Below are 26611 nucleotides of genomic sequence, written 5' to 3' on the forward strand. Positions count from 1 at the left end.
GCTGTCGTGCTCTGATATAGTGTGAGCTCAGAAAATGCTTGTAACAACTGGCGGGCCTCCAGAACTGTTAATGCGTTTGGCTGTGCTACCTGCTGTGTTTTTGGAAAGTGGGGGAACAGTAAAATGAGGTTACGAAGCACATCCTTTTGCAAACAGCCGGGAAATAGTACTGGTCGAGTGGTTAGGTCACATAGTAGAATCTTTGAAGGCTGTGAGTTCCAACTGTTAATTGGTTCCAAACAGCCCTAATCTATACAGTGAAAATGAGACTTATGGATTGGTCTGGCTGCTGAATAGGATCCTAACCGCATGCACCGTTTTTTTATAAAAAAAAAGTGTGGGTGTCAACATAAATAATAGAAGTCAGAATGCCTTACAGGCAGGTAGTTCTGCACAGGAATTAGTTTGGACCTGCATTTATGCATTTTGATGAAGATGGTGCTGCCGCTGAGAGATTTGTTTTGTTGTTCCAGAGCACTGCTTCACCCCTTCCCTGCAGCAGCTGGGTTTTATTGTATTTATTACGAATGCAGTGGGCGATACTGGTCTTCTGGCAGCTTATAGTGTAGCCTTATGAGGCTTTGCACCCGGGTGGGAAAAATATTGCGCCCGGGAAAGGAAAGTGGGAGCCAACAGACACTCAAGGAATAGTTTCGGAGAAAAGGCTTTATTTCTACCATCCATGAACTGGTAGAAGGAGCAAGTGTGATAGTTCACAAAAAGCATGCACAGGTTCACAGTCATGTGCACAGAGCATATATTCCCCTTCCAGTTCCCTCCCCCTTTCTCCTCCTTCTTCCAGAGTCCTGCCCATGAGTTCCTCTGAGCATGAACAGAAAGCTGTCTTGGGACTATTGTGGACTTTTGGCACCCTTCCCAGGAAAGGGGAGTGAGAGCAGTTCAACATGTCCAAGAAGTTGCAACTAGAATGAGATAAGATTCAGTTCTCAGGCCTGCTTTGAACAGAGCCTATTCATTAGCTTTTTGAAGCCTTCTCGTGCTGATAAAAGAATAACATTTTGCCTATGTACCAGCATCTTGTGAGAATCCACAGAAAAGCTATAGCTGTGGATTTTTAGAAGACAAAAGGAATTTTGGACAGTTTTGAGGCCTGGTGGGATTATTGAGTGTGTGTGGGGGGGTGACTTCGGGCCTAGGTGGGGTCACCTGTCCTCACCTTCCTTCAATGGTAGTTTAGCAGTAGTAGTAGTAGTAATAATAATAATAATAATAATAATAATAATAATAATAATATCCCACCCATCAGACTGGGTTGCCCCAGCTACTCTGGGCGGCTTCCAACAAACAACAACAACAAATTACTTGTACCCCGCCCATCTGGCCGGGCCTCCCCAGCCACTCTGGGTGGCTTCCAACAGAATATTAAAAACACAATAAAAGATCAAACATTAAAAACTTCCCTAAACAGGGCTGCCTTCAGATGTCTTCTAAAAGTCAGATAGTTGTTTATTTCCTTGACATCTGATGGGAGGGTGTTCCACAGGGCGGGTGCCACTACTGAGAAGCCCTCTGCCTGGTTCCCTGTCACCTCACTTCTCGCAGTGAGGGAACCGCCAGAAGGGCCTCGGCGCTGGACCTCAGTGTAATAAAACATGAAACATTAAAAACGTCCCTAGTATCAGGACTGCATAGCCTTTCTTCTGATTCCTCAGAGCCTGATATTGTTTTTTCCCCCATATACACACTATGTATGTGTAATGGATGTATGGGGGTTGCTCGTGCGTAAGTTGCCACCACTCCTGGCTAGGTAGCCTGGTTCAACCTTTCCTGACTGGACAGCCCTTCACTTCATGGCTGTTCAGTCGCTGGCAGAATCCGTCAGTGGGCGTTTCTTAAACTTCTTCCAGCACAGAAGCTCTTTGACGCCAAGTCTACACCTACTTTCCCTGCGCGGAAGTCTTCTGCGCAGGGTGGGTGTGGGCAGAGGAGGACCTGTGCTCTCCCCGCTGGTCTCCAGCGAAGAGTCCTGGAGACCCCTCTCCGATTCCCCCAACCGCCCCCCTTTATCCCTGGTGTTACGCTGATTTCCTTCCCCAGCCGATGAGTTCCCTCTCTCCCTGCTTGGCCCTTCTCCGGCATCGCTTGGGAGCCCTGCCTCTACTTCTGGCTCCAATGTCAGTTCCCTGACAGTATGCTATGCTTACTTTATACTGGGCTGTACCTTAGTTGTAATGAGTGGTGGGCGTGGATGGGGGAGCTTGCAGAAGACAATAGGACTGGCCACTTCCCCCCACAATAATTCTAGCACTGATTGGCAGGCCTATTTGTATTAGTTGAAATACTTTGTAGAGAATGTGGGAGTTCAGGCTAATGACAAGAATGCCCAGGCCGCTTAGTGTGACTTCAATAACATTAGTACTCCTTGAGTGCTAATTTCTGTTTCAAAGTGCACAAAAGAAATGTTAAAACGTTGCCCACGAGAGATCAAACTGATTGTGTCAATACGTAATCTGCTAAACAGCCCCTATGTATATTTTTAACTTAGAAGATTGGGAGAACATATCAAACGGAAGCCATTAAATGTGTCCTGAAATACAGAAAATGGCAGTAAAATTTCTAGAAAATATTTGCTGTTTTGTACACGTGAAAAGGATCTAGGGGGCTTAGTAGAACACACGCTTAACACGAGTCAATAGTGTGATGCAGCAGCAAAGAACCCCCAACCTAATGCTATTCTAGGAGGCATAGACAGAAGTACAGTGGTGCCTTGGGTTACATACGCTGCAGGTTACAGACTCCGCTAACCCAGAAATAGTACCTCGGATTAAGAACTTTGCTTCAGGATGAGAACAGAAATCGTCCTCTGGCGGCGCGGCGGCAGCAGCGGGAGGCCCCATTAGCTAAAGTGGTGCTTCAGGTTAAGAACAGTTTCAGGTTAAGAATGGACCTCCGGAACGAATTAAGTACCATATGTTCTGGCGTACAAGACGACTTTTTATCCCTGGAAAATCACCCCAAAAGTCGGGGGTTGTTTTATACGCCGGGTATATGCATTGGGAAGGAGAGGGAGCCGGTGAGCAGAGGCGCCCCTTCTGCCATCGCTCTTCCTCCCTCCCCACAGAAGGGGACACGGAAAGTCCTTCCGAGCGTGGCGCACGCCTGCCCACCCGCCAAACGCCTCACCTCGGGATGCCGCTGCTGTGATGGAAGAGGCAGCGGAGGGGTGCACGCTCTGGCCCTGGCGGTGCTCAAACTCTATAACACTAAAACTGAACAGCAAAAGTTGGGGGGTCGTCTTATACACCCAGTCGCCTAATATGCCAGAATCTACGGTACTTAACCCAAGGTACCACTGTATAATGTCTCTATTCTGCTTTGGTCAGATCACACTAAGAAGTGCTGTGTGCAATTCTGGGCACCAGAATTTAAGAAAGATTTTGACAAGAATGTGTGCAGAAGAGGGCAACCAAGATGACCAAGGGTCTGGAAACCAAGCCTTATGAGGAACAGTTGAGGGAACTGGGTATGTTTAACCTGCGTAGGACACTGAGAGGAAATATGATAGCCACCTTCAGATATCTAAAAGGTTGCCCCATGGAAGCAAGCTTGTTTTCTCCTGCTCTGGAGTGTACGACCTGAACCAACTTTTTCTGCCCACGGTGCTCCTGAAATTATATTATGTATAGCCACATAGTCCAGTCACTTGTAAACAGAAGCAAAAAATGTAGTTGCCCCTTTTCTTGGGAACCTCCCTCTTCCTCAAAAGAATTGTGCACTTTTGTGAGTCTCCCTGAGAATGTTTCCAAAAATGCTCTCTCACTTTGGTGGCCTGAGGAAGTGAGAGATGACCTCCTTTGCCCAGCCCTTGTAATAATAACAGTGTGGATTCACACACACACACACACACACACACACACACATTTTTTTAAAAAAAATTGTGTCTCAAGGCTCGAGAGAGTTCCCAACCTTGGGACAAGCCTTTTTCCAAGGTGTGAGAAACTGGCACAGGCTGAAGCAACCTTCTTTAGCTTGCTCACCAATTACCCTGAGCACAGGTGCCTGTGCCTGTCTGAAAGAAGGTACACTTGTTGATGTGTATAGCTCAGCTGGTGTGTACACAGACTGTCCAGTAACTAAAGGCTGCATGTGAAGGCTGCAAGTGCAAGAGTACAGCTCCACTATTTGTGCAGCTCAACATAGCGGGAGCTGGCGTTTGTCCACAGACAACTTTCCAGGTCATGTGGCCAGCATGACTAAGCCACCACAGAACACCATGACAGGAACCAGAGCAGCACACGGAAATGCCATTTACCTTCCCGATGTAACTGTACCTATTTATCTACTTGCACTGGTGTGCTTTCGAACTGCTAGGTTGTCAGGAGCTGGGACAGAGCAACGGGAGCTCACTCTGTCGCGGTGATTCGAACCGCCGACCTTCCGATCGGCAAGCCCAAGAGGCTCAGTGGTTTGGTCCCCGGCCCCACCTGAATGGTGCAGCGAGACATTTAAAAGAATGATGCAGCAGGGAGCGTTGCACCATTTGGGTTTCAATCCAGGCAGCATCATATCCGTGCTGGTAGGAGATGCTTAAAAGTCCTCAAGCACTCTAACAAGCTGATTTTAAATTCCTTAAAGAAGAAACGGAGACGCCAACCACTGATCAGTTATAAGATTTTTTCTTTTTAGAATTCAAGCTTACACAGTAATCTATGCCCACTATAGTCATAATTACATATTAATATCTGCATACAAAAGCTATGTAAAAATTATATTCTTCCCCCAAATATACAAATTTTCTCTTCAGATAGTTTAAAACATTTGTGATCACATATTTTAATATAGCTTAGGCTGAAAAAATATTACCCATCTAGCATATCACTTAACACTGTTTGGAAAACAGAACAGAACAGAACAAAACAAAACATTTTTTTTTAATAATAAAAAAAAGATCCTATTCCAGAATTCTCTGTCTTTCAAATAAATTCATGTAACTTCAAACAGCCTCAGGGCATGACTCCAAAACACAGAAAGGGCAACTCTAAAACCCACCAGAATCTTTCCTATTTTTATTTTGTAAAGAATATAGTATTATATTGGGGGGGAATGAAGCCATTTTGAGGAATTTTAAAATTAAGAACATAAAGAAACAAGAGGGGAAATTACTCATTCATGCCCTGATATGATCTTATCCAACACTAGTGTAATTAAATAAAGTGTCTTTTTAATGTTTAACATTGTGCTCAGTAATTTACATCAATTCAATCCACACCGCGATGTAGATTTACATTTGATTGTCTTGTGCATAAATAAGGGTTCGCTTTTAAAAGTTAGGTAAACTGTGCAAATAGACAGTCACAAACAGCTTATTACTTGCACAATATTGCTTTTGAAGGCGACATCGTTGAATGTGGATCAATACACACAAGCAATGCAGACTCTCTTTGCATTTGCTAACATTTATACAACACAGTAAAAACTTTGTGAGAAAAGGCCATACCTTTTTTGTCATTGTGATTTTTTAAACTTTATTTTTTTAAAAAGCAACATTATTTTTGTTTTTAAAATAAATGTGCTCGCTTTGTTTTAAATATTTTACGTGGAAAATAAACCTCTACCGCTCTAGGATATCGTGTCTCTATAAAAATTTATATAAGGGTCATATCGTAGTAGTATCAAAAGGGAGTATCTGATAAATCTAGTTATTTGAATAAAGTTACAATAATAACAGGACAAACCAAAACTTCTCGCATAGGTCTTTGCTGTCTCCAGAGTTGCAAAAAGGCAGGCGAAGAAAACTTGCTTGTTAACGTAGCACATCTCAGGGCACAGTGTCTTTGCAATATTTGTCTCCCAAACCTCTCAACGACCGTGCGAGGCAAGGGGCAATTCTGGAATATAAGGCTGAGAGACAAGTGACTTGCCCAAGGTCACCCAGTAGGTCCTTAGGAGAGCGGGAAAATGTTGGTGAACCAAACAGTCTAAAATTCTTATCACCTAGATGAGGGACCGAGAAACTTCAGCCTTTCGCTTGTGGATGGACTCCAGCTCCCATTGTTCTTGACCACTGGCTGTGCTATCTGAGGCTACTGGGAGCTGGAGTCCGTGAACATCAGGAAAGCCAGAGATTCCCCAGACCTGACCTAGACCAAACTGACTTTTTCAAACAAAGCAAAAAATGGATGCGTCTTCCCTGGTTTTGATTCTCATTGCTGACAGTGGGGGAAAGGGTTAGCCTTGCAAGCTATTTCTGAAAACCATAAGACTGGTTGGTTTTGCTTATGATTTATGCAGCGAGAAGAAGTCCGTATGACAAGTTAAGAGTTCCATAGCATAAAGATAACATCACTAGCAATGACACGCTCCTCTTGCAGTCAGTCGCTTTGTCCAGGCAGATTCTGGAAGAGTAATCTTCCTTCCAATCCCGTCTTGATTTTGCTTCTCCTTTTCTGTGCTCCGCTCTGCGATGGAGTGATTATTTAGCACAAAGATAAAATCACAAATGTCCAATGTCTAAATTCCGACATCTGTATTTTGGCACAGTGTTGTTACTTTTAAGAAACTGCTATCTCACCATATAAATACACTGTCAAGAAATTACAGAACTCAGTTGCAACACAAACCCAGTGCAGCTTAAACATCTGTTTGTTTAGAGCAAGAAATAGTAAAGATGACACTTTTTTTTAATAAGGAGTTTTTTTCATATAGAGAACACTCCACTTGCTACTATACCTAGAGCAGAAAGCAAAATTGAGAGCCATGTGGCACTGTCAACAAGCAGAAATAAACGCTGTGCAGTGTAAAAAATCATCTTTGTTGTGTTCTGCCAAAAGGCTCAATCCACACAGAAAAAAATACTGGGTGTAGGATTTGCCACTATGAGTAGTCGGTTCTGAAATCTACCCAAGACGCTGGCCATGATTTGACGAAACCTTATAGTTTACCAACCTTGGCAGAACTGAGGACTATGTTCATTTTTAAAAAAAATACCCCACACATATTTAAACAAACTAAGGACTCAAACATAGGTCCCAATTCTGCTCTCTCTCCCTGGTGTAAATGAACAGTGAAATCGCTGAAAAGCCTGTGGAGCTACAAATGTAAAAAACCGGAGTGACTGAAATAAGGATTTAACACCCTTACGTTTTGCTAGACCGTCTCTGAAGTACAAAATGGCTATCGAGTTGTGATTGATGACTTGATGGTAACTTAAGTGAATTGGGCTGCACTTACCTAGTGAGTCCCATTGAGTTACGTAGGACTTACTTCTGAGTAGACATGCTTAGAGTTGCAGCCTTAAGTGTCTCTGAAGCATAGTGTGCATTGCTAACCAACTACCACAACGTTTTTGTCTAAAAGGTGCTTTAGAATACTGAGTAACAAAGAACTAGTGACCTATGATGTTGGACAGTAGTCCTAAAGTGCCACCTGCAGCTTTGTGTCTCCCGTTCTCATCCATGATGGGAAATGCTCCATATGAACAGAGGGACTCCTTGTTGCAAATGGCGGAAAGGGTGTTCCTCTGCCCTTAGAAAACAATGGGAAAGTTGTGGAGCTGGATGTGCAATGGGACCAGTTGGCTGGGCTGGAAGGCTTCTTCTCTCTGGCAGAAGATGCTTTTCCTCCACTGCAAAGGAACCTTTGGGTACATCCCTCCAGAGTGTGATGACTATTTTGTTTGGAGAAAGTATTAAAAGTCATATTGGGACTTTGGGCCAGAGTAGGTGAGCCCCAGTGCTTTTCCCCCTAAAAAAATGTTCAGCGGTACTCTCATTTTGACTCAAGAAAATCACCATTTTATAGTGCAAATTGGGAAAAATAAATACAGTAAATGGACAAAAGTACAAAGGTTCACAAAATGTTTAGGGGTATGCGTACCCCTGCGTACCCCCAGGAAAAAAGCACTGGTGAGCCCCATAAATTGATCTTTCAGGCTGTAAGCCTATACCTACTTGACATGAGAGCAGGGGCCATCAAACTGAATGGGACTTGCTGGCGAGTAAACATGCATATGATTTCAGCATTAATTTATTAGTGGGCTGGGAGAGGCTGGAAGGCAGAAAATGTGAGCAGGGTCACGTTTTACCCTGCACCCTGACCTAAACTGGCTACCCACAAGCCGCTGCTTACACCGTTATGGAAAATGTGTAAACTGTACAGTAAAACCTCGGTTGTCAAACGTATTCCATTCCAGAATCCCGTTTGGCTTCCGAAATGTTCAACCACCCAGGCGTGGCTTCCGATTGGCTGCAAGTGGGAGCTGCGATGGATGTTCAGCTTCCGAAAAATGTTCAAAAACCAGAACACTTACTTTTGAGTTTTTGGTGTTCGGGAACCAAAACGTCTGATAATGGAGGTGTTCGGGAACAGAGGTTTGACTACTAATATATTTTCCCTTATTGCCCACTAGGACCAAGAGGGTGAAAGTCAGGAAGGCAGCAGTAGGCAGAGCAAGAGCCAATGACAGGTGCAGCCAACTAATTCTGGTTTTGTCCCCATCCTCCTCCCTGCTGACTCTCCCTACAAGGCAGAGGTGGACTTGTAGGAGCCTAAGGTGGAGGAAGCAAGTAGCCGAGACCAGCCCCTGGACCGGTTGTAAGATAGAAGACATGCAGGTCTTCTTGGAGGAACTGAGATTGATGGGGCAGACGTCCCATTTGGTAATGGAGCAGCCTCCATGGCTAATGGCTCAAGCAAGAACCAGGAAGTGGGATTTTGATCAAGAAAATGCCAAATGGTTCTCATCTTATTACCCCGGGGCTACTTTTAAAAGATGAGAAGGGAGACAGTTGTCTTTGTGTGTCTGGGGCGCTGAAGCCTTTCAAGAAAAACAGCTCTTGACTAAATGGCTTTAAGGATGCACGCAGACCCAAAATGCTTGCCGTATTTCATTTCACGTTACTCTTTTGTTCCCTATTAATCCAGTTTTAAAATTTACATGTTTCCTCCGCATGCAGGGTTCTCTGAATTGGGGACCTGAGTCTTTGAAATTTATATTAAGCAATGCTGAATTCAGATGATTATGCCACACATTCCCCACATGCGCTTGATTGTATGTGCTGAGAAATGGGAAGAAACAGGGAAACTTCCAAGACAGGACTGTGAAGTGCCTGCATTTCTGATATCATCAACTGCCCAGTTTAGCATCTGCTAAAAGAATTCGGCAAGGCCAAGGAGGAGTTGGGGCATCATGATGGAAATTCAGCATAAATGCTTGATTCTGTAGCGTTAGGGAAGGTACAAGTCCTCCATCTATACTGTGCATGGCCAAACTTGGCCCTCCAGATGTTTTAGGACTACAATTCCCATCATCCCTGACCACCGGTCCTGTTACCTAGGGATCCCAAAACATCTGGAGGGTCAAGTTTGGCCATGCCTGATGTACTAATCATGGGTGGTTTTCTGCTTTACTAACAGTGCAATGCTATACATGTCTACTCAAAAGTAAGTCCTATTGCATTCAGTGGGGCTTACTCCAGGTAACTGGGCACAGGATTGCAGCCTGAGGTTATGTTTTGTATAAAATATGCCAGGAAAGGTTTACAGACCATGGGAGGCAATAACCATGAGGAAGGTATCAGCAGCCCATGGTCTGGAGGACACCTTAAGTACTGCTCACCCACATCTATTTCCATAGGCCTTGCAAGCAAGATGGATGTTTGTGTAGATTGAACTGCAGTACTTTCAAACTCCACTAATCTCCTTATTAAGTAAGCTGACGAGGGCCAGTTCCAACTTGCGATGTATTTGCCTGTAATATTTGTAAAGCAGGTATTTGACAAGACACATTTATCTGGGCAGATGGTTGATCTATTTTGAATTTGTTCATCTTTTGGAGAAAAAAATTCCCTGAGTTGATCCAATTGAATTTTTGGATAAGCATTTTCAAACGACTTAAGCTGGTGAAAGAGACCAGGTGAAGCTTACTTTGAAACTTTGCATATTCTTATGCTATCAGAAGCTTATGAAACAAAAGACATCACAAAAGCTCGCAATTGTCTCTTTTATGGCAACAACCGTCTCTCTGGAGACAGGTGATATTAGGTTCTGTAGACGTATCTGGCACCGAGAGAATATTATGCAACCTCTTGGATGCCTCATTCATGAATTGATCTATGTTAACACTTTTCACTATGGATGTGGGTTATTACTCTTGCAGTAATAACTTTTGTAATGACTTCTGTTTTGCAGCAGTTAAAAAACAAAGGGAGTCAACATGATGCCTTTGTTTCTTCTGTGACTGTTTAGGAGCCTCTCATTCTCCACCCCCACCCCCAAATTCATATAGACTGTGAAAAATATATACGGCATGTTTAGGCATTTGCTAACATGGATCACAACCTAACCTAAGTCATTGAAATCAGTGAGTTTAAGCACACCTAACTCTGTATTGGATTGCGGGGCCATGGACTTGATTAATGTCCACCATGTGATGACACAGTTTGGTGCATGAGCACTCAAAGACTTCCTTTGCTAATGGAATGAAGCATGGCTGATAAGAACTCTACCGTTCTCGTTTTGTCCACAGTGAAAGTCTTCCTGAGTACTGAATATTTCCAGAGTATACAATGGTGCTCTGGGTCTAGACTTCTAGCGACTGTTCTGGGCCGAAATGGCTCCCAAGGGTTTGTGGAATTGTCTCCTTCTTGCAACAGAAGACATAACATATGCCGCTTCTGGAACAAACGTTGATTGCCAAAGCAGTTTGCTATGTGGCACAGGAACTTGTTGTTTCAGAAGTGCAGGCACTAAGCCCTGCTGGCTGCGGCACGGACTAGATTCACGTTTCCTGGGGACCTTGCCCCAGGTTACAGTCGCTATGAGAGTGATTGTAGAGAGGCAGTGAAAGGGTCTATCGACTTTGTTACTTACTGATATGTGAATGCACAGGGTAGTATGGAAGGATTCAAAAAGCGTACTTTGAGAATAAGCTGAACTGGGAAATGCAAAGAAAAGGGGGGGGCGAGGGAAGGGCCTACCTGATGCATCATATAAAAAATGAGAGCAGTTCACAGCAAATAAGTTAGGTGTTCCATGAACTGCATATCTAGCCTGTTTAAATATCACCATCAGAACAGCCCCACATGCACTGATTCTTGATTAACAGAATACAGCAGCAGGAGAGCTTGTCCTACAGTTTTTTACTAATATATCAAAGGGAAAGAATTGTTTTCAGGGAAGGGGGAGAAAAATGGAAAACCAAGTCTAAAATGCAACCCATTATCTTAACTAGGGAAAAGGATGAAGTGTAAAGGGCTTGGTTGGTGTAACTTTTAAAGCTGTTTTCCCTTTATGGTCAGTTTTATACAGATTTCTATAAAAGGAGAGACAGTAGTCATTTCAAATACTCTATGGTCGCATCTATACCACACATTAAAAGCACATAGCTTTCCCCAAAGTATCCTGGAAGTGTAATTTACCTCTCACAGAGCTGCAATTCCTAGCACGCTTAACAAACTACAGTTCCCAGGATTCTTCAGAGGAAGCCATGTGGATTAAATACATGGTGTGGATGTGACCTGTGAATTTAGCCCACCCCTGCAAATGATTTTTGAATCTGGGTCTCGGAAAAGCATTCAGACAACCCATTTTCACCTCAAGATTCCGCCCACAATGTCAAGAAGGCCACTAGGAATGGATAGCAAGTCCCTACTGTGGTTGTGGGAATGGTCATTAAATTGCTGGAATGAAGTTGTAGAGTCTTAAGTACAAATACAACAAATGCATTTGTACTTTAGGGCTATGTCAATTTCTCTTGCCTACGTTTCTGGGAGTGGCCAACATGGCCCCTTCTAGATGTCACCAGTGGCCATGTTTGCTGGGGCTGATGAGAGTTGTGATCCACAACAACTGGATGCCACCATGTGGGCTGCCCCTGATTTATATGCTTGAGTTTTCAGAGAAATTCTGACTCTTCCTTTAAATTCTCCCAATCCAGAGTCACAGAAGTCATCAGACACGCAGAAAGTGCCCGCACACACTCAGAAATGCCTTATTCAAATCGTGTGTGCCTATGGGTTTTCTGCATCTATAGAAATTAATGAGGTAGCCCTTGCAGCAGGGATGGGGAAGCTGTGCCCTCCATTTGCTGCTGGGTGCCAACTATCAGCTCCAGCCACCATGGCCAAGGGTCTTCTGGAGGACCACCACAAGTTCCCCATCCTCAATTTACAGGGGGATATTTTTGGTGTGCCTATCAGAGTTCCTGCACTCATAAGAAATGAATGGATCAAGCCCAAAACTATCAGGTTTCTCCCACTCCTTCCCCAAAACCTGGATGATTAATACAGTCGTACCTTGGTTGTCGAACAGAATCTGTTCTGGAATTTCATTCGACTTCCGAAAACATTTGAAAACCAAGGCACGGCTTCCAATTATAATAATATAATAATAATAATTTATTATTTATACCCCGCCCATCTGGGGTATAAATTGGCTGCAGGAGCTTCCTGAACTCAATCGGAAGCCGCAGAAACCCTGCCGGACGTTCAGGTTCCAAAGAACGTTTGCAAACCGGAACACTCACTTCCGGGTTTGCGGTGTTCAGGAGCCAAAACATTTGAGAACTAAGCTGTTTGAAAACCAAGGTACAACTATATAGCAATTTCCCCTATTTAGCAACATGAAGTCAAATTTGTTTTAGAAGACTTGGGGCAACGTAGGTTCCAAATGTCAGTTCTTATTCTAGTAGGTGTGACTTTCGTTCACACATCCCAATAAAATATGGAAAATAGAAACAAACAAAGGACTTTCCACACTTTTTGGAGCACTGACCTATTAGGGTTTTTTTAAAAAAGGATTTAAATATACAAAAGGTTTTATTTATTTACTTGTAAGATACCCATTCTGATCTCAAAGCAATGATGGCAATTATGGAAGTCTTTGGCTAAATTAAGATGCACTCTCTTAAGAACTACTAAAAACCATGGTTGCAATCAGGTGAAAGTTAGGCATGGTTAAGTCCTATCGATTTCAGCTGGTACTTAGGCGAGCCTAACACTTGCTAGATTGTAGCAAATACCTCGTGTCCTGAAAGTGAGATAATACTGTACAAAATATGGCAGAATTAAAAAATATAAAGATCTGAGCATCTATTTGTTTCCGTACTAGTTCAGCTTATTTCCCCACCTCTCTCCAAGCAGTGATGAGTGTGAGCTTATGAGCACCTGAATGCTGGTGAATGAAACGGATTCATTTGTATTCCCAATGTCAAACTTTCAAAGGATTCACATCAAAAGGACACACACACACACACACACACACACACACACAAATGCAATTGTCACAAGTACCCGCATTGAAGGGAGATCATCAATCGTACCTATCAAAAATAATCCTCCAAACAAAAAACAAGGTGGAACAAAATGGAAATGGACACAAAAAAGAGAGAAAATACTAGGCAATGGAATGAAATGACAGACACCCAGTAGTGCTATAGGATTTTCGAGAACCTCTCCAGTCTTTTTAATCCTCAAAAACTTCCAGGAACAAAGGAGGAAAGAGTTCTGTTGGGCATTCCACCTTCATGTGCAGGAAGCGGCTAGCATGACAGGCGCCAATCATTCGTAGGTCCGTCACTTTCATCAGCAGTTTTGGCCAAAAGTGTGCAATGTGATGCTTTCTGTAATTAATGTAGTGTTCAAATGCCAGGAGGAAGCCCTCTTGGCACTTTTCTATTCTCTCGACGCTGACAAGACCCGGACGATCTGCATAATTTAGACGAAAGGCATAAGTTATTTCCTTACATCCACCCAGGACTACTTAAACAGTACCTTCTGCAGAGCTCAGTCAGATTTTAATAAATTGATATTGCTCAGTGGCAGGTTCCCACAGTATTTCCCAATGCAAGTTGATCCCGACACAGCTTCCCTGAAGCTTCAGAGAACCAGAGTAAGGTAGTGGGTTGTCTCTTGGGCAAAACATCCCTATGAACATGGGCTCCCTAGATCTATCCCTAGAACATGGGAGCAATTGCCAATTGAGAATTTTACCTTCTATGTTTTGGTAAAACAATACAGTGGTACTTTGGTTTTCGAACGTAATCCGTTCTGGAAGACCGTTCGAGTTCCGAAACGTTCTAAAACAGCCGACAGCTAGGCCTCCAGAGCTTGCACTCAGCAGAAGCTGCGTGGCATGTTTGACTTCCGAGACACGTTCGAAAACGGAAGTACGGTATTTACTTCTGGGTTTATGGCGTCCGAAAACCGAAATGTTCGACTTCTGAGACGTTCGAAAACCGAGGTACCGCTGTATATGTGCACACTAGGCTTAATTTTGCTCTCCCCATATTTATTTCCCTAGAGAAGTACTCTAGGAAGCCAGTGTGGTGTAGTGGCCAGAGTGTAAATTACTAAACTATTTTCATACTCACCTGAAGACATCAGCAGTACCGCCTGTAGGAGAGCGACTTCCGTGTCATCTAGGTTGAATGATGACAATGACATGCCCAGGTCAAAAATGGCATCTGATACAACTCCAAGACCCCCATTTTTCAGCTGGCCCCTGGTCACTGCCATCTCTCCATTCAGGGTCAAAGTCTCGCTCTCGGGGTCATAGCGAACTGCTGCTCTGAGGGACATAATCTCCATGCAACAACCTTTCAGAAGGATGATCTGGTCTTCACATGGCAGCTGCGGAGAATGGCAAGTGAGAATCAGTTTCCCTGCACTTAAGTGAAAGGCTAAACGCTAAAAAGTAAAATAAATATTGGCACCACCCCTGTATGCAGTTTCCTTTCACTCCTTCCCTTTATCACTTCCTTTGAAGTGATCACTAAAACCTGCCAAGAGAGTATTCTTAATAATGTCATCCACATGCCAGCTTCAAAGAAGTAATTGTCATTTTTCACCCTTCACTGAGACTTGGGGAATTACTGGAGAGTCAAGATGGGATAGATATACATTCGAAGCAGTTTAATTTATTATTACTATTTTGATGATGGTGATGATTGTATAATTAATATATCACTATCTATTACAGTAATATTATTGCAATGTGTCATACTTGGGGCTGCTTTTGAAAAACGCAGCTCATTCAGAAATCAGCAGAATTCATATTATACCAAATCTGGCACAACTGCACTAGCTACCGTTTTAGTCTCTCAAGCCCAATTCAAAATGTTGGTTTTGACCCATAAAGTCTTAGGTGGCTCAGGACCTCAACAACTGCCTCTCCCCACATAAACCAGCCTGGAACCTGCGATGATCATCGGAGGTCCTTCTCTGTGTGCCTCACCTGAGGGACATGAGAAATGGCCTTCTCAGTGGTGGTTCCTCACTTCTGGAACGTTCTCCCCCGGGAAGCACAACTGGTGCCATCTTTGTCTGGTTTTAGGTGCCAGGCAAAAACATTTGCATTTAGGAAGGCCTTCAGTTCTTAATTGAGAGGGTAACTAGTTATGTTGCCTGCCTCCTTATTGGGCTCATCCTTTGATGTGAGGTGGGTAGGATATGCATCTTTTATATATATTTCTGGATTTGCACTTTAAATCTTGTTTTACTGCTGCTGTTATAATTGGTTTTAATGTTGCTTGCTACTTTTATTATGATGATGTAGGTTGCTTTGAGACACTTTGGTGTAAAAAGCTAACAATTATAATAGTAATTAATAATAATGTGAATGACCCAGCAATGGTGCATACTTGTGTTATACAACCGCTATAACCATCTTTGTCCCCCACAAAACCTTCAGCCCATTGGCCAATGAAAATTCGAACCCTTCAGGGTAGGAGGCCTTCTTGTTATTAGTTCTGTAGCACTATTAAATCACCCGTAGTCCATAACATAAAGTAGTTATGGAAACAAAAATCTGTTCCATTTTGGCTTCAGTTATTAAGTTATTTTATTTTTAAGTCAAGTTGAGAGGTGTGTGTGTGTGTGTGTGTGTGTCTGTGGGGTTGGGAGTCGTTATTTATAGTACTGACACTGTGATTACATTTAATCTCGACAAAAAAACAAAACCTTCTGAGTGGGCGAAGGGATCATGGCTTAGCAGAAGTGAAAGCAATGTTCCAAGGGCCGAATGGTTTTTGAAAAATGTAGTCTGCCGGCAAAGGAAAATTGACACTTGATTGTAATGTCATCTTTTCCCCGCCTCAGCTGCCAGCTTTAAGTGCAGAGTATTTGACTCATAGGGAGAGTGACTGATGCTACTGCTAAGAGGAAGGCATGCTTGGCAAATCCACACCGTGATCAACTCCCGCCTGGAAACCAATGTCCCCACTGTGGAAGGATGTGTGGCTCCAGAATTGGCCTCCACAGTCACTTACGGACTCATTGTTAAAACCGTGTTTATAGAAGACTATCTTACTTGGCTATGAGTGATCGCCAAAGGAGAAGCACTTAGTCAGGTTTCCCTACATCAGCTTCAATAGTTTACACAGGTCGGGGCAAATGGGAAGTGATGTTTCATAACCAAAAAGAAGGGCGGGGGGCAAGAAAAGCAGAGAGAGAAAAATGAGGGCTAAAATATATTCTAATTATCCAAAATAAACATGGTTAGTTTAATAAGTCTGAAACAAGCACATTCCCTTTGAGACTCATTTGGCACTTGCATGGTGTTGCAGAGTTTTGCTATCAGCTGTGAAGTATTCTGAAGTTTGGACAAAAGAGGGTGAATTGGGGCAGAGCGAATGGCTTAAGGGCAGCGGGAAAGCCGTGCCAGCCAAATCTTTTGTTCGGGGAAACTACATGAAAGTGGCCCAGAATGGCCAGACTCACTTGGAATAGGGAAGCCATTTGCACGAAGTGTTATCCTCCCTCTCTTTCACTACAGCTAAGGATGATCTGAGATCTGTGTATGAAAGGAACAACTGAAAAAATGTTCTGGAACAGATAAAGGGACACACAAGAGAGAGTGAGAGAGACAGAGGGTGTTTTCACACACGGGTGATTTAGCATCACCCAATAATTTTGTTCTGCTTTAAACTGGAAGCTGAAAAATGGACTAGCCCATTCCCTGGGCAAGTCTCCCTTTCTCCAGTCCCAACAGTCCCAAATGTTGAGAGATGAGGGTGAGGATTTTTCAGTGGAACAACTGTGTTTTTGAGGAAAAGGTTAAATGCACTCTTCCTCCTCCTTGCTGCACTTCCAATCGTAGAACTTTGGATTAACCCATGTTGTGTTGTTATCCCTCTGGTTAAAGATCTGTTTTCATCTATTTGTAATTTCCTTAAATGCCATTATTGGAAGACAATCCATCATACTTATATGCATGGAAAAGTGACCTAGGGGAGTCTATGGAAGATAATGGAGATTTTCCTGGAGACAACCTGGAGATCTTTTTCTTTTTATTAATCAGCGCTACTAAGGAGACTATAAAGGACACACAATACAAAGTTCTCAGTATGTTGTACATGACCCCTGCAGTACTTCAACGGATATGTCCAACTATAATTAGTACTCTGGTCAGATTGGTTTATGATTTCACCTTTGATGGGAGCAGTGTTAGTGCCTTAAACTGAGTAAGAGTTCAGGAATACATTCCAGATGACATCCAGGACTTTTGCCACATTAGGCCACAGGTAGCTACCCCAGCTATGCTATGTGATCACTTTGAATCTATAGACTCTGTATTTCTGCATAAAGGCTTCTTAAGTAATCGTATTCAGGGGCAAAGTTGTGTATAGCACATAACGGGAAGTCTCCAAATAAACTATATAAAAAGCAGTGCAATAATAAAATTTGCGCCCTGGGCTCCTTGGAGACTAAAGGCAGGGACTTTATTAATTAATTAAATTTGGGAGATGATGGTTACATACAATCTTACTCAGAATGTGCAGCAAGCAAGATCTATGTGCAGCAAGATAGATCTATCTATCTATCTATCATCTATCTATCTATCTATCTATCATCTATCTCAAAACCATGGTTTCTCTTTACTTCCTAGGTGGAAGCCCATCAGATCTTTTGATCAAATCTGAATCAACTGACAGGTACCTATATTTTTGTTTCTCGCTATGATATACAGTATATAACTTAGATGTGATATAGTTAGTGAACTGGATATCTCACAGGCATGATTTAATGAGATAGCTATATGTAGGTTTATTAATTCCTAGTTCTTGTTGTAGTGTGGTGTGTATACTTTGTTGTCTGTGTTGTAACTCTATCTCAAAATAAAATAAAATTCCATCTCAAGCTGTTTCTAGGGGGGGTAAACAAAGTTCACATTTACATGCAAAATAAATAAATAAATGAAGGAGAAGGAAAGAAAAAAGAGAGAGGTTAAACTGGAAAGAAATCCGTACCTCACAGAACATAGGCAACTTTTTGGCAAAATCCACCACTCTTGTGATTGCTGGTGTGATAATTTTTGTAAACTGGCTGAAGGCTTCTAAATCTACTTTCCCGCCTTCTGGGGCATTTACTATTGGTGCTTGTCCAATATCCTCTGGCTAACAACAGAAAAGAAAAAACATTGTAAGGAGACAATTTATTTGCAGTGGACATGGAATCTTTTTTTGTGGAGCGCTGGCAGTTCAAACCCATCACTTCTTCTGTTTTGTTTGTAAGAAAGCCCCATAGCTATTACTTAGCAAAATTAACTTTTGTATTCAAAAGAAGCCGCTGTCTAAGACAAACTCTTGTACGCATAAGTTTCTGACATGCCACTATGCATTTGTGTAGGCAGCTCAGTGCTTTGCAAATGTAGCTACCTATTCTTGTCTATTTATGTTATCTTGTGGAAGCCATTTAGCTGGTCACCCCGAAACCCTAAAGCAAGTGTTGTTTCTCAGTCCCACCTAGGAAAACTTATCCTCCCCTGAAATCCAAAAGGAAAAGAAGTCCTTGGGCATTAAATTTGTCAGGGGAGGGGAATTTCTGACCTTTCCTATAATTTGTTGTCGTTTGCTAGAGGGACAGTGAGGCTTCACCAAGGTTCATAATAGCCAAAGGCTATTCCTATAGCTGCGCTAACCTGACAGGTAAGAAAAACAGACAGGATAGGAACCAACACAGGTTATATTCTCTCAACAGTTGATCACTTGGTTTGAGGGGTGAAGCTAAGTTCAGGAATTCAGCTCAAAGAGGCTAATGTTAAATATGCTTACTGTTTCCTATCACTGAGTTGATGTTTGTATGCTTTGCCCAATACATGTTGTTGTTTAGTCATTTAGTCGTGTCCGACTCTCCATGACCCCATGGACCACAGCACGCCTGTCTCCCACACGGAAATTTCAACCACAAATATTTTCCATTAGAGTGGTACCTCGGAAGTTGAACGGAATTTGTTCCGGAAGTCCATTCAACTTCCAAAACGTTCAGAAACCAAGGCACGGCTTCCGATTGGATGCAGGAAGCTCTTGCAGCCAATCTGAAGCTGCGGAAGTCACGTCAGACGTTCCAAAGAACCTTCACAAACCGGAACACTCATGTCCAAGTTTGCGGCATTCGGGAGCCAAAACGTTCGACTCGCAAGGCGTTCGGGAGCCGAGGTACGACTGTATTAGGAAACAAAACGGTACTGCTATTCTGAAGCTGTAACTAAGTAAAAATGACAAACAGGCGCTGTGGGTTAAACCACAGAGCCTAGGACTTGCCGATCAGAAAGTCGGCGGTTTGAATCCCCGCAATGGGGTGAGCTCGTTGCCCGGTCCCTGCTCCTGCCAACCTAGCAGTTCGAAAGCATGTCAAAGTGCAAGTAGATAAATAGGTACTGCTCTGGCAGGACGGTAAATGGCATTTCCGTGAGCTGCTCTGATTCGCCAGAAGCGGCTTAGTCATGCTGGCCACATGACCTGGAAGCTGTACGCCGGCTCCCTCGGCCAATAAAGCGAGATGAGCGCCGCAACCCCAGAGTTGGTCATGACTGGACCTAATGGTCAGGGGTCCCTTTACCTTTATTAGGATCTGCAACAGAATGTTGCAATGTGTTCACGTTCCCTGCCACTCCATTCTAATATCACCACCCCAGTTTTCTATTCCCTGCTCCCACAGGGACTCAGCATGTTCACTGCTCAGTGAAGTGTTTTGGCTTTTGCCATTACATCCTCCTAACCCTACAATCTCCAGGAACTAGGAGCATGTCTGCAGGTGGGAGAGAACTTCCAAAAAAACTGTGTGACCAGGGTTCCTTCTCACCGGAAAGCCTATGCATGACAGGTAGGCTTCTCCTCTGCAGGCATGCCCTGTGTGGACATGGTGGGGGGCTTGGGCTGGCTGGGATATGATGTGATGCTGAGAGCATGGCCAGCACCCAGCAACTGGTTTTCATTTCACATGATGATGGGAGGGATGAATCTGGCAATTCTGGTTTCTCTTATTTTCTCTACATTATTTTCCATTTTATAAACAAAAATCCTCAGTATTTTATTGAGAATTTCTCCCATTAAACACACTTTTTTTCCTATGCAATTTTGTCAAATAAACACATCTTTGCAAAAAAAAAAAAAAAAAAAAGTATAGTATATGCTTTATATGCACATTTTACCCCAATGCAGTTTTTAACACATTTGCTGGACTGGAGAACTACAAAATTTTGGGGGAAATTGAATTACAAAGGATTGCTATGTTTCAGTTCACACACTGTTTTGATAAAAGTGCAAGTTTGGTAAGTTCTGCTTTCCCACTCGCTTCAAAAGTCAGGGAAAACTGCACAAAATACACCAGCACCTCATTAGAATCACATAAATGCAGGGAAATACCTTAGTTATTACTTTTCATGTTAGGTATTTACAGTATAACCAACTTTTCGATTTTAACAAACTCCCAAAGCAGTAACAAAGACCATCCATACTTACCATATATTCTTGAGTATAAGCCGACTTTTTCAGCACATTTTTTATGCTGAAATAGCCCCCCTTGGCTTATACTCGAGGTGGGTGCCAGCGGCGGCGGAGGGACGAGCGCCCTGAAAGGAGCCCTTTCAGGCTGTTTGTTCTTCCTCCGCCGCTGCCGCCGCCACCAGGTTAGTGGTGTGGTGAACCAGCTTACACTCGAGTCAGTACGTTTTCCCAGTTTTCTGTGCTAAAATTAGGTGCCTCGGCTTATATGCGGGTTGGCTTATACTCGAGTATATACGGTAGATTCAACTTTGCCTTATTAGATTATATCCTCTTCCTGGTATGTGTGTGTTGGGGGGTGGGGGAAAACCCCAGAAGACAAACCTGGGCCTCTAGTGGATAATAATAATAATAATAATAATAATAATAATAATAATAATAATCTGGCTCCTGCTAGGTGGCAGGGGCTTACGCCCATGCCATATATCAAAACAGGAGGCCAATGCTGCGCAACACCACAGCACCAAAAGGGGTGAGCAGACTTATTAGATTATATCCTCTTCCTGGTATGTGTGTGTTGAGGTGGGGGAACTCCAGAATAGTGGATGATGATGATGATGATGATGATGATATTTATTATTTATATGCAGCCCATCTGACTGGGTTGCCTCGGCCATTCCGGGCAGCTCCCAACAAAAAACAGTAAAAGCACAAAACATCATCAAACACTAAAAACTTCCCCGAACAGCTCTCTTGAAGACACCTGCAGTTAAATCTTAGTTTCATTATTTTTAAAGCAACGTGCTCTGCAGGTCCTTATACTGATTTGCCGTTATACAAAAGCAAGCATTTCTCATCCAGAAAGGACCCTTGTAATGTGAAAATGTCTCTAGTTAAGGAACAGGCATGTAAAACCTGTTGAAATGATATTTTTCCTGTTCTCTTCTATTTCTGGCTTCCATTGATCTAAATTGGTTGAATATCAAAACTCGCAGTGACACTATGGTAAACAACAGGCCACCTGCTAGGATAGTTCTAGTGACACCAGCCGTTTCCATGGATCACTATATTGAGAATTTTTGTTTGCGTACTGCAGAAAACATGTGAAACTCAACTTTGTCTTCATATGTTATTGCGCTCATTTGTTCTTTACTCCCTGTTGCAGAAAGACGGTGGGCCTAAAGTAAAGAACTTTAGAGATCAAAGCTTCCCACCCGATTCATCTGTCAACCAAAAAATAAATGATGCTAAAAAATCAGGTCAAGCGAGGAGTGGTTCTGGCAAGCTCCTCACACCTACCAGAAATTTCCTTTTCTGTTTCCAATGGCTTCCTTGTGCATTGGTGGCGACATGGGCTTCCGTAACAATTTTGATAAGCTCCCACTCTTCATCTGTTGGCTCAGGTTTCATCCCAATGGTTTTCTGTAACTCTTCCCGACGTCTCTTCTCTCGATTCTCCTCTATCAGTTTTCTTTTCGCTAGTCGCTTGCTGTCATCCAACACCACTATAACAAGGAAAGGACATATTAGAGAAAAACGGATTGCGAACACTTCTTGGAACTGCATAATCTGGTTTGGGGGGGGGGGAATTAGGGCTATCTATCTTGGGAGCTGAAAAGAGGTTTGATCTACCTGTGCAAAATCTATTTGTCACTTTTACCCATGCAACTGTGCACACCCTCCGGCAATCGAGCCAATTCCAAATAACTGAAATCGACAACAAAATGCCTCTTACAAAGCACTACAAAACTATGACCCCTTTTCTCGGTCCTGTTCTCAGCACAAGAAGTTAAGCATGTTTAAAAGTCCATGTTGATGCAAAGAAGCCTGGTTTGCCCAGAAGTCTGTGCCCTAAAATTATGTGTTTCCTGTGTGAGCAGGGAGCATAGTGCTAATTGCAAGAGATCAGGCAAAACTACAATGGTTCCAGCAACTAAATATTCTCCCATCAAGGGAAAACATCATAGTATCCTCTCAACGGTAGTCTCTAGTCTTGCACCTAGAGCCTTCACAATGGAGTGGCTGGTTACAGAGACTGCATACAATTTGCCTGGCTTATCTAGGTACAGTGGTACCTCAGGTTAAGTACTTAATTCGTTCCGGAGGTCTGTTCTTAACCTGAAACTGTTCTTAACTTGAAGCACCACTTTAGCTAATGGGGCCTCCTGCTGTTGCTGCTGCGCCACCGGAGCCCGATTTCTGTTCCTATCCTGAAGCAAAGTTCTTAACCTGAAGCACTATTTCTGGGTTAGCGGAGTGTGTAACCTGAAGCGTATGTAACCCGAGGTACCACTGTAGTTTAATTTTTGCATGTTATATTATCCAAGAGAGCAGAGTGAGAGCAGAGTTTATCCATAATTGACATGCTATTGGTAGCAGCAGTTCAACTGTCACTTCTGTTTTATGTAATGTAGTCCAACTTTACAGAGGCTATATTTAGATGGAGAAGATACTCGGGCTGTCATGTTCGTTTGGCTGCCGCACAGAATGACAGCAAGTAAGGTAAAGGTAAAGGACTCCTGGACGGTTAAGTCCAGTCAAAGGCGACTATGGGGTTGTGGTGCTCATCTTGCTTTCAGGCCAAGGGAGCCACTGTTCGTCCACAGACAGCTTTCCAGGTCATGTGGCCAGCATGACTAAACCACTTCTGGAGCAATGGGACGTGGTGACGAAAACCAGAGCACACAAAAACGCTGTTTACCTTCCCACCACAGTGGTACCTATTTATCTACTTGCACCCGCTAGGTAGGAAGGATCTCCAGGGATGTGGGTGGCGCTGTGGTCTAAACCACTGAGCCTCTTGGGCTTGCCAATCAGAAGGTTGGCGGTTCGAATCCGCACAACGGGGTGAGTTCCTGTTGCTCTGCCCCAGACAGCTAGTGCTAACTGGCAATTTAGTTTATCAGGAAGATAATGGTCAACGGACCGATGGCAATAAATAATTCAGGGAAATGTGCAACTGTGAACCATAACTAATTGCTATCACTAGTCACATGGGTGGGATTAGAAAGGAATGGGGTGGAAAGGACCCTCCCAAAAAATGAAGTTTAGGCTTGGTTTTTATCAAAAAATAGTCTCCATGCCCCACTGCTTTGGAAACCAAGGAGACTTGCCATATCACAAATGGATCGGGGGAAGGAGGAAACTCATTGGCTTCAAAAGCAATGTGACATGCAGGATGTTTTTTGACAAGTACAAGCCTGACGTTCCCTTGGGTACAAAGAGCTATAAGGAGGGAGTGGCAGAGGTCGCACGTTCAATCTCAAGCATTAAAAGGGCCAAGTTAGAAGTGATGGGGAAGCCCTTTGTATGGGACCCCAGACAGCCATTGCCAGTCAGAGTGGACAATGCGAATGAGCCTGGTGGGATGCAACTTTCTTTTCCCCTGAAATAATTTTTATTTGATTTTACAAGTGTAGAATTATAACAATACAAAACACATATATTCAGAGGTTTCTCAGAATCCCTAGACTTCCCACCTTCCTCTCCATGGGTCCTATTATCAACCTTTTCAACTGCATATTATTTCATCATCCAAATTTTAGGTCTCTCCATTTTGTCTATAGTATTTTCTACATTGCAAGTGTTATTGCAATCCTGCGAATGTTTTAATCTGTCTACAGTGGTGTCTCGAGTAAATTATAACCCCCCTCCCAATTCTTTATGAAAGCTTTGGTCCTCTTGGTTCCTGAGCTTTCTGGTCAGTTTTGCCATTTCGGCATAATCCAAGGGTTGCAACTTCCTATACTCCTTTACTTTCCTGTTTTATAAAATGGGCTCCTTCTACTCTGTTATGTACTAAGCTTGGATCCTAGAACAACAGGCAAGTAGGATCCTAGAATGCAACCACTGATTGGCTTGCAGGAGAAGACCAATCAGGCTCCAGGAGGAAGTTAATCAGCCTGTTAGGCTGGTAGGATCGTAGAATGCAACAACCGATTGGCCTGCAGGAAAAGACCAATCAGGCTCCAGGAGGGAAGCAGAATGAGCCAATCAGACGGGACTCATTGTGTAAATAATGTATATAAAAGCCTGAGGTTTGGGGTGCAATTCAATCACTGTTTTACAAGCTGCAATAAAGAGCATGAAATCACTACAGGACTCCGAGTATATTTCATACCCCCCCCCCCCACCTTTTGAGGATAACTTTAGAAACAACTATCAACACTAGCACTTTGGGTTTCCATTTTGAGTTACTCCACTTATGCTACTTCAAGTCTTCACTAAGGGTTAATCTTGCAGCCATATGCTGTAGTTCTTTAGAAGTAGTGTAGCGCTCCTTTTCTTTCTGGCTAAAAATAAAACAAACAACTGCAGGATGACTCACGCAACAACAGCATCCAACTTCCCATTCTTCCAAATCTTTAAGCATGATAATTGCCTGCCCCCTGCATGATACAGCTCCATAACACTAACACACACACACACACACACACACACACACACACACACACTCCTGAGTTAGAAATTGTTCATATCCTTATTAACATACAGACTCACCAGTGCTAGGGGAAAGCCTAGTCTTTTCAACAGTAGAGAGAAAATTAAAGCTTTATGTAAAAATTAGCTGGGCATAACAACCAATATTCTCAACCAGCATATAATTATATAATAAAAAAAATGGGGGGGGGGACCAAGCACCCAACAAACAGTGATGATTATGTTGTACTGAAATAAACACACCTAATGCAAACAAACAGCACAGTAAAATAAAGAAGCTTACAATCTGTTGCCATGCCAACATAGATGCATTTCTTGAAGCGACATTCCTGGCACTGGTTTCTTGTGACTTTGTCTATCACACATTTTCCTTCATATTTACAGGAGTAAGTTGGATGAAGGTTTTTCTGAATAGTTCTTCGGAAAAAACCCTATGTGGGGGGGAAAAAGAATGCAAAGTAGCACCTAGATTGCCCACTTTTTATCATTTAGGTTACTTATAACCAAATCTTTATTTAGATATGCTGGAGTGTTTAACGCTGGACAAAGAACAAGATACATTATGAAATAAATTAAGGACATAGGAAGAACCCTCCTGGATCAGATCAGTTAGTTACCCACCTAGTCTAACATTTTGTTATCCCAGGAGCCAATCAGGTGCCTATGGTAAACCCAAAGCAATAGCAAGCTCCCACAGATACGGGACATAATGTATAGCCATCGTTTCCTTACTCAAATTTCTCATTTGCAAATTTAACAAAGAAAAGGAAGGGGGAAATTACTAAAGGGAAGGAAGGGAGGAAAATAAATAACATATGAATACTACTAGTAGTAACAAAAAACCACCACCCCTTCATATTACAGATACAGTAGCCATCATTACATGCATTTTAAGTTAAACATATATGTTAATACAAGCCCTCTCAAAGTCCAAAATAGGTATCCACACGAAAATTGATGCCTATATGAAATATGTTTAAACGCAGTCAAATGAATGGCCTGAGATCCACAGACCACTGTGTAATCAAAGGTGGATATTTATCTTTCCAGGCTTGAAGTATAAATCTCATAGCAACCACTAATCCCCACACTAGAGGGGATATAATATAGAAGCACCCGAACATGCAAATAGCAAAGACTTTGCCAATATAAAATTGATGTGAATAACAACTTCAGCCCCAAAAGAATATATCACTGGACAAGCCCACATAATGAGGCATTCTTAGCATTATACAGTATTTTTTGCTCTATAAGACTCACTTTTTCCCTCCTAAAAAGTAAGGGGAAATGTGTGTGCGTCTTATGGAGCGAATGCAGGCTGCGCAGCTATCCCAGAAGCCAGAACAGCAAGAGGGATTGCTGCTTTCACTGCGCAGCGATCCCTCTTGCTGTTCTGGCTTCTGAGATTCAGAATATTTTTTTTCTTGTTTTCCTCCTCCAAAAACTAGGTGCGTCTTATGGAGCGAAAAATACGGTACCTCCAATAGATGA

At 42.8% G+C, this 26611-nt stretch overlaps 1 protein-coding gene across 6 annotated transcripts in view; it reads right to left on the reverse strand.

Moving 5' to 3' along the window:
* Positions 1-4621: 4621 nt before the first annotated feature.
* The window catches only part of THRB (thyroid hormone receptor beta), a 188657-nt gene continuing 166667 nt past the window's right edge, over positions 4622-26611 (reverse strand). For 4 of the 6 annotated variants that reach the window (XM_079947403.1, XM_079947402.1, XM_079947405.1 and 1 more), the window contains 5 exons: positions 25404-25551; positions 21980-22185; positions 18206-18352; positions 14330-14588; positions 4622-13664 (listed from right to left, as the gene is read on the reverse strand). In XM_079947403.1, coding sequence (XP_079803529.1) covers positions 13423-13664; positions 14330-14588; positions 18206-18352; positions 21980-22185; positions 25404-25551 — 1002 coding nt within the window. In that variant the 3' untranslated portion in view covers positions 4622-13422. The remainder of the gene's footprint in view (positions 13665-14329; positions 14589-18205; positions 18353-21979; positions 22186-25403; positions 25552-26611) is intronic. The other 2 variants (XR_013831984.1, XM_079947406.1) reach the window with 2 other exon arrangements.

The sequence above is a fragment of the Podarcis cretensis genome, assembly GCF_951804945.1.
Source record: "Podarcis cretensis genome assembly, chromosome: 12".
Taxonomy (NCBI): Eukaryota; Metazoa; Chordata; class Lepidosauria; order Squamata; family Lacertidae; genus Podarcis; species Podarcis cretensis.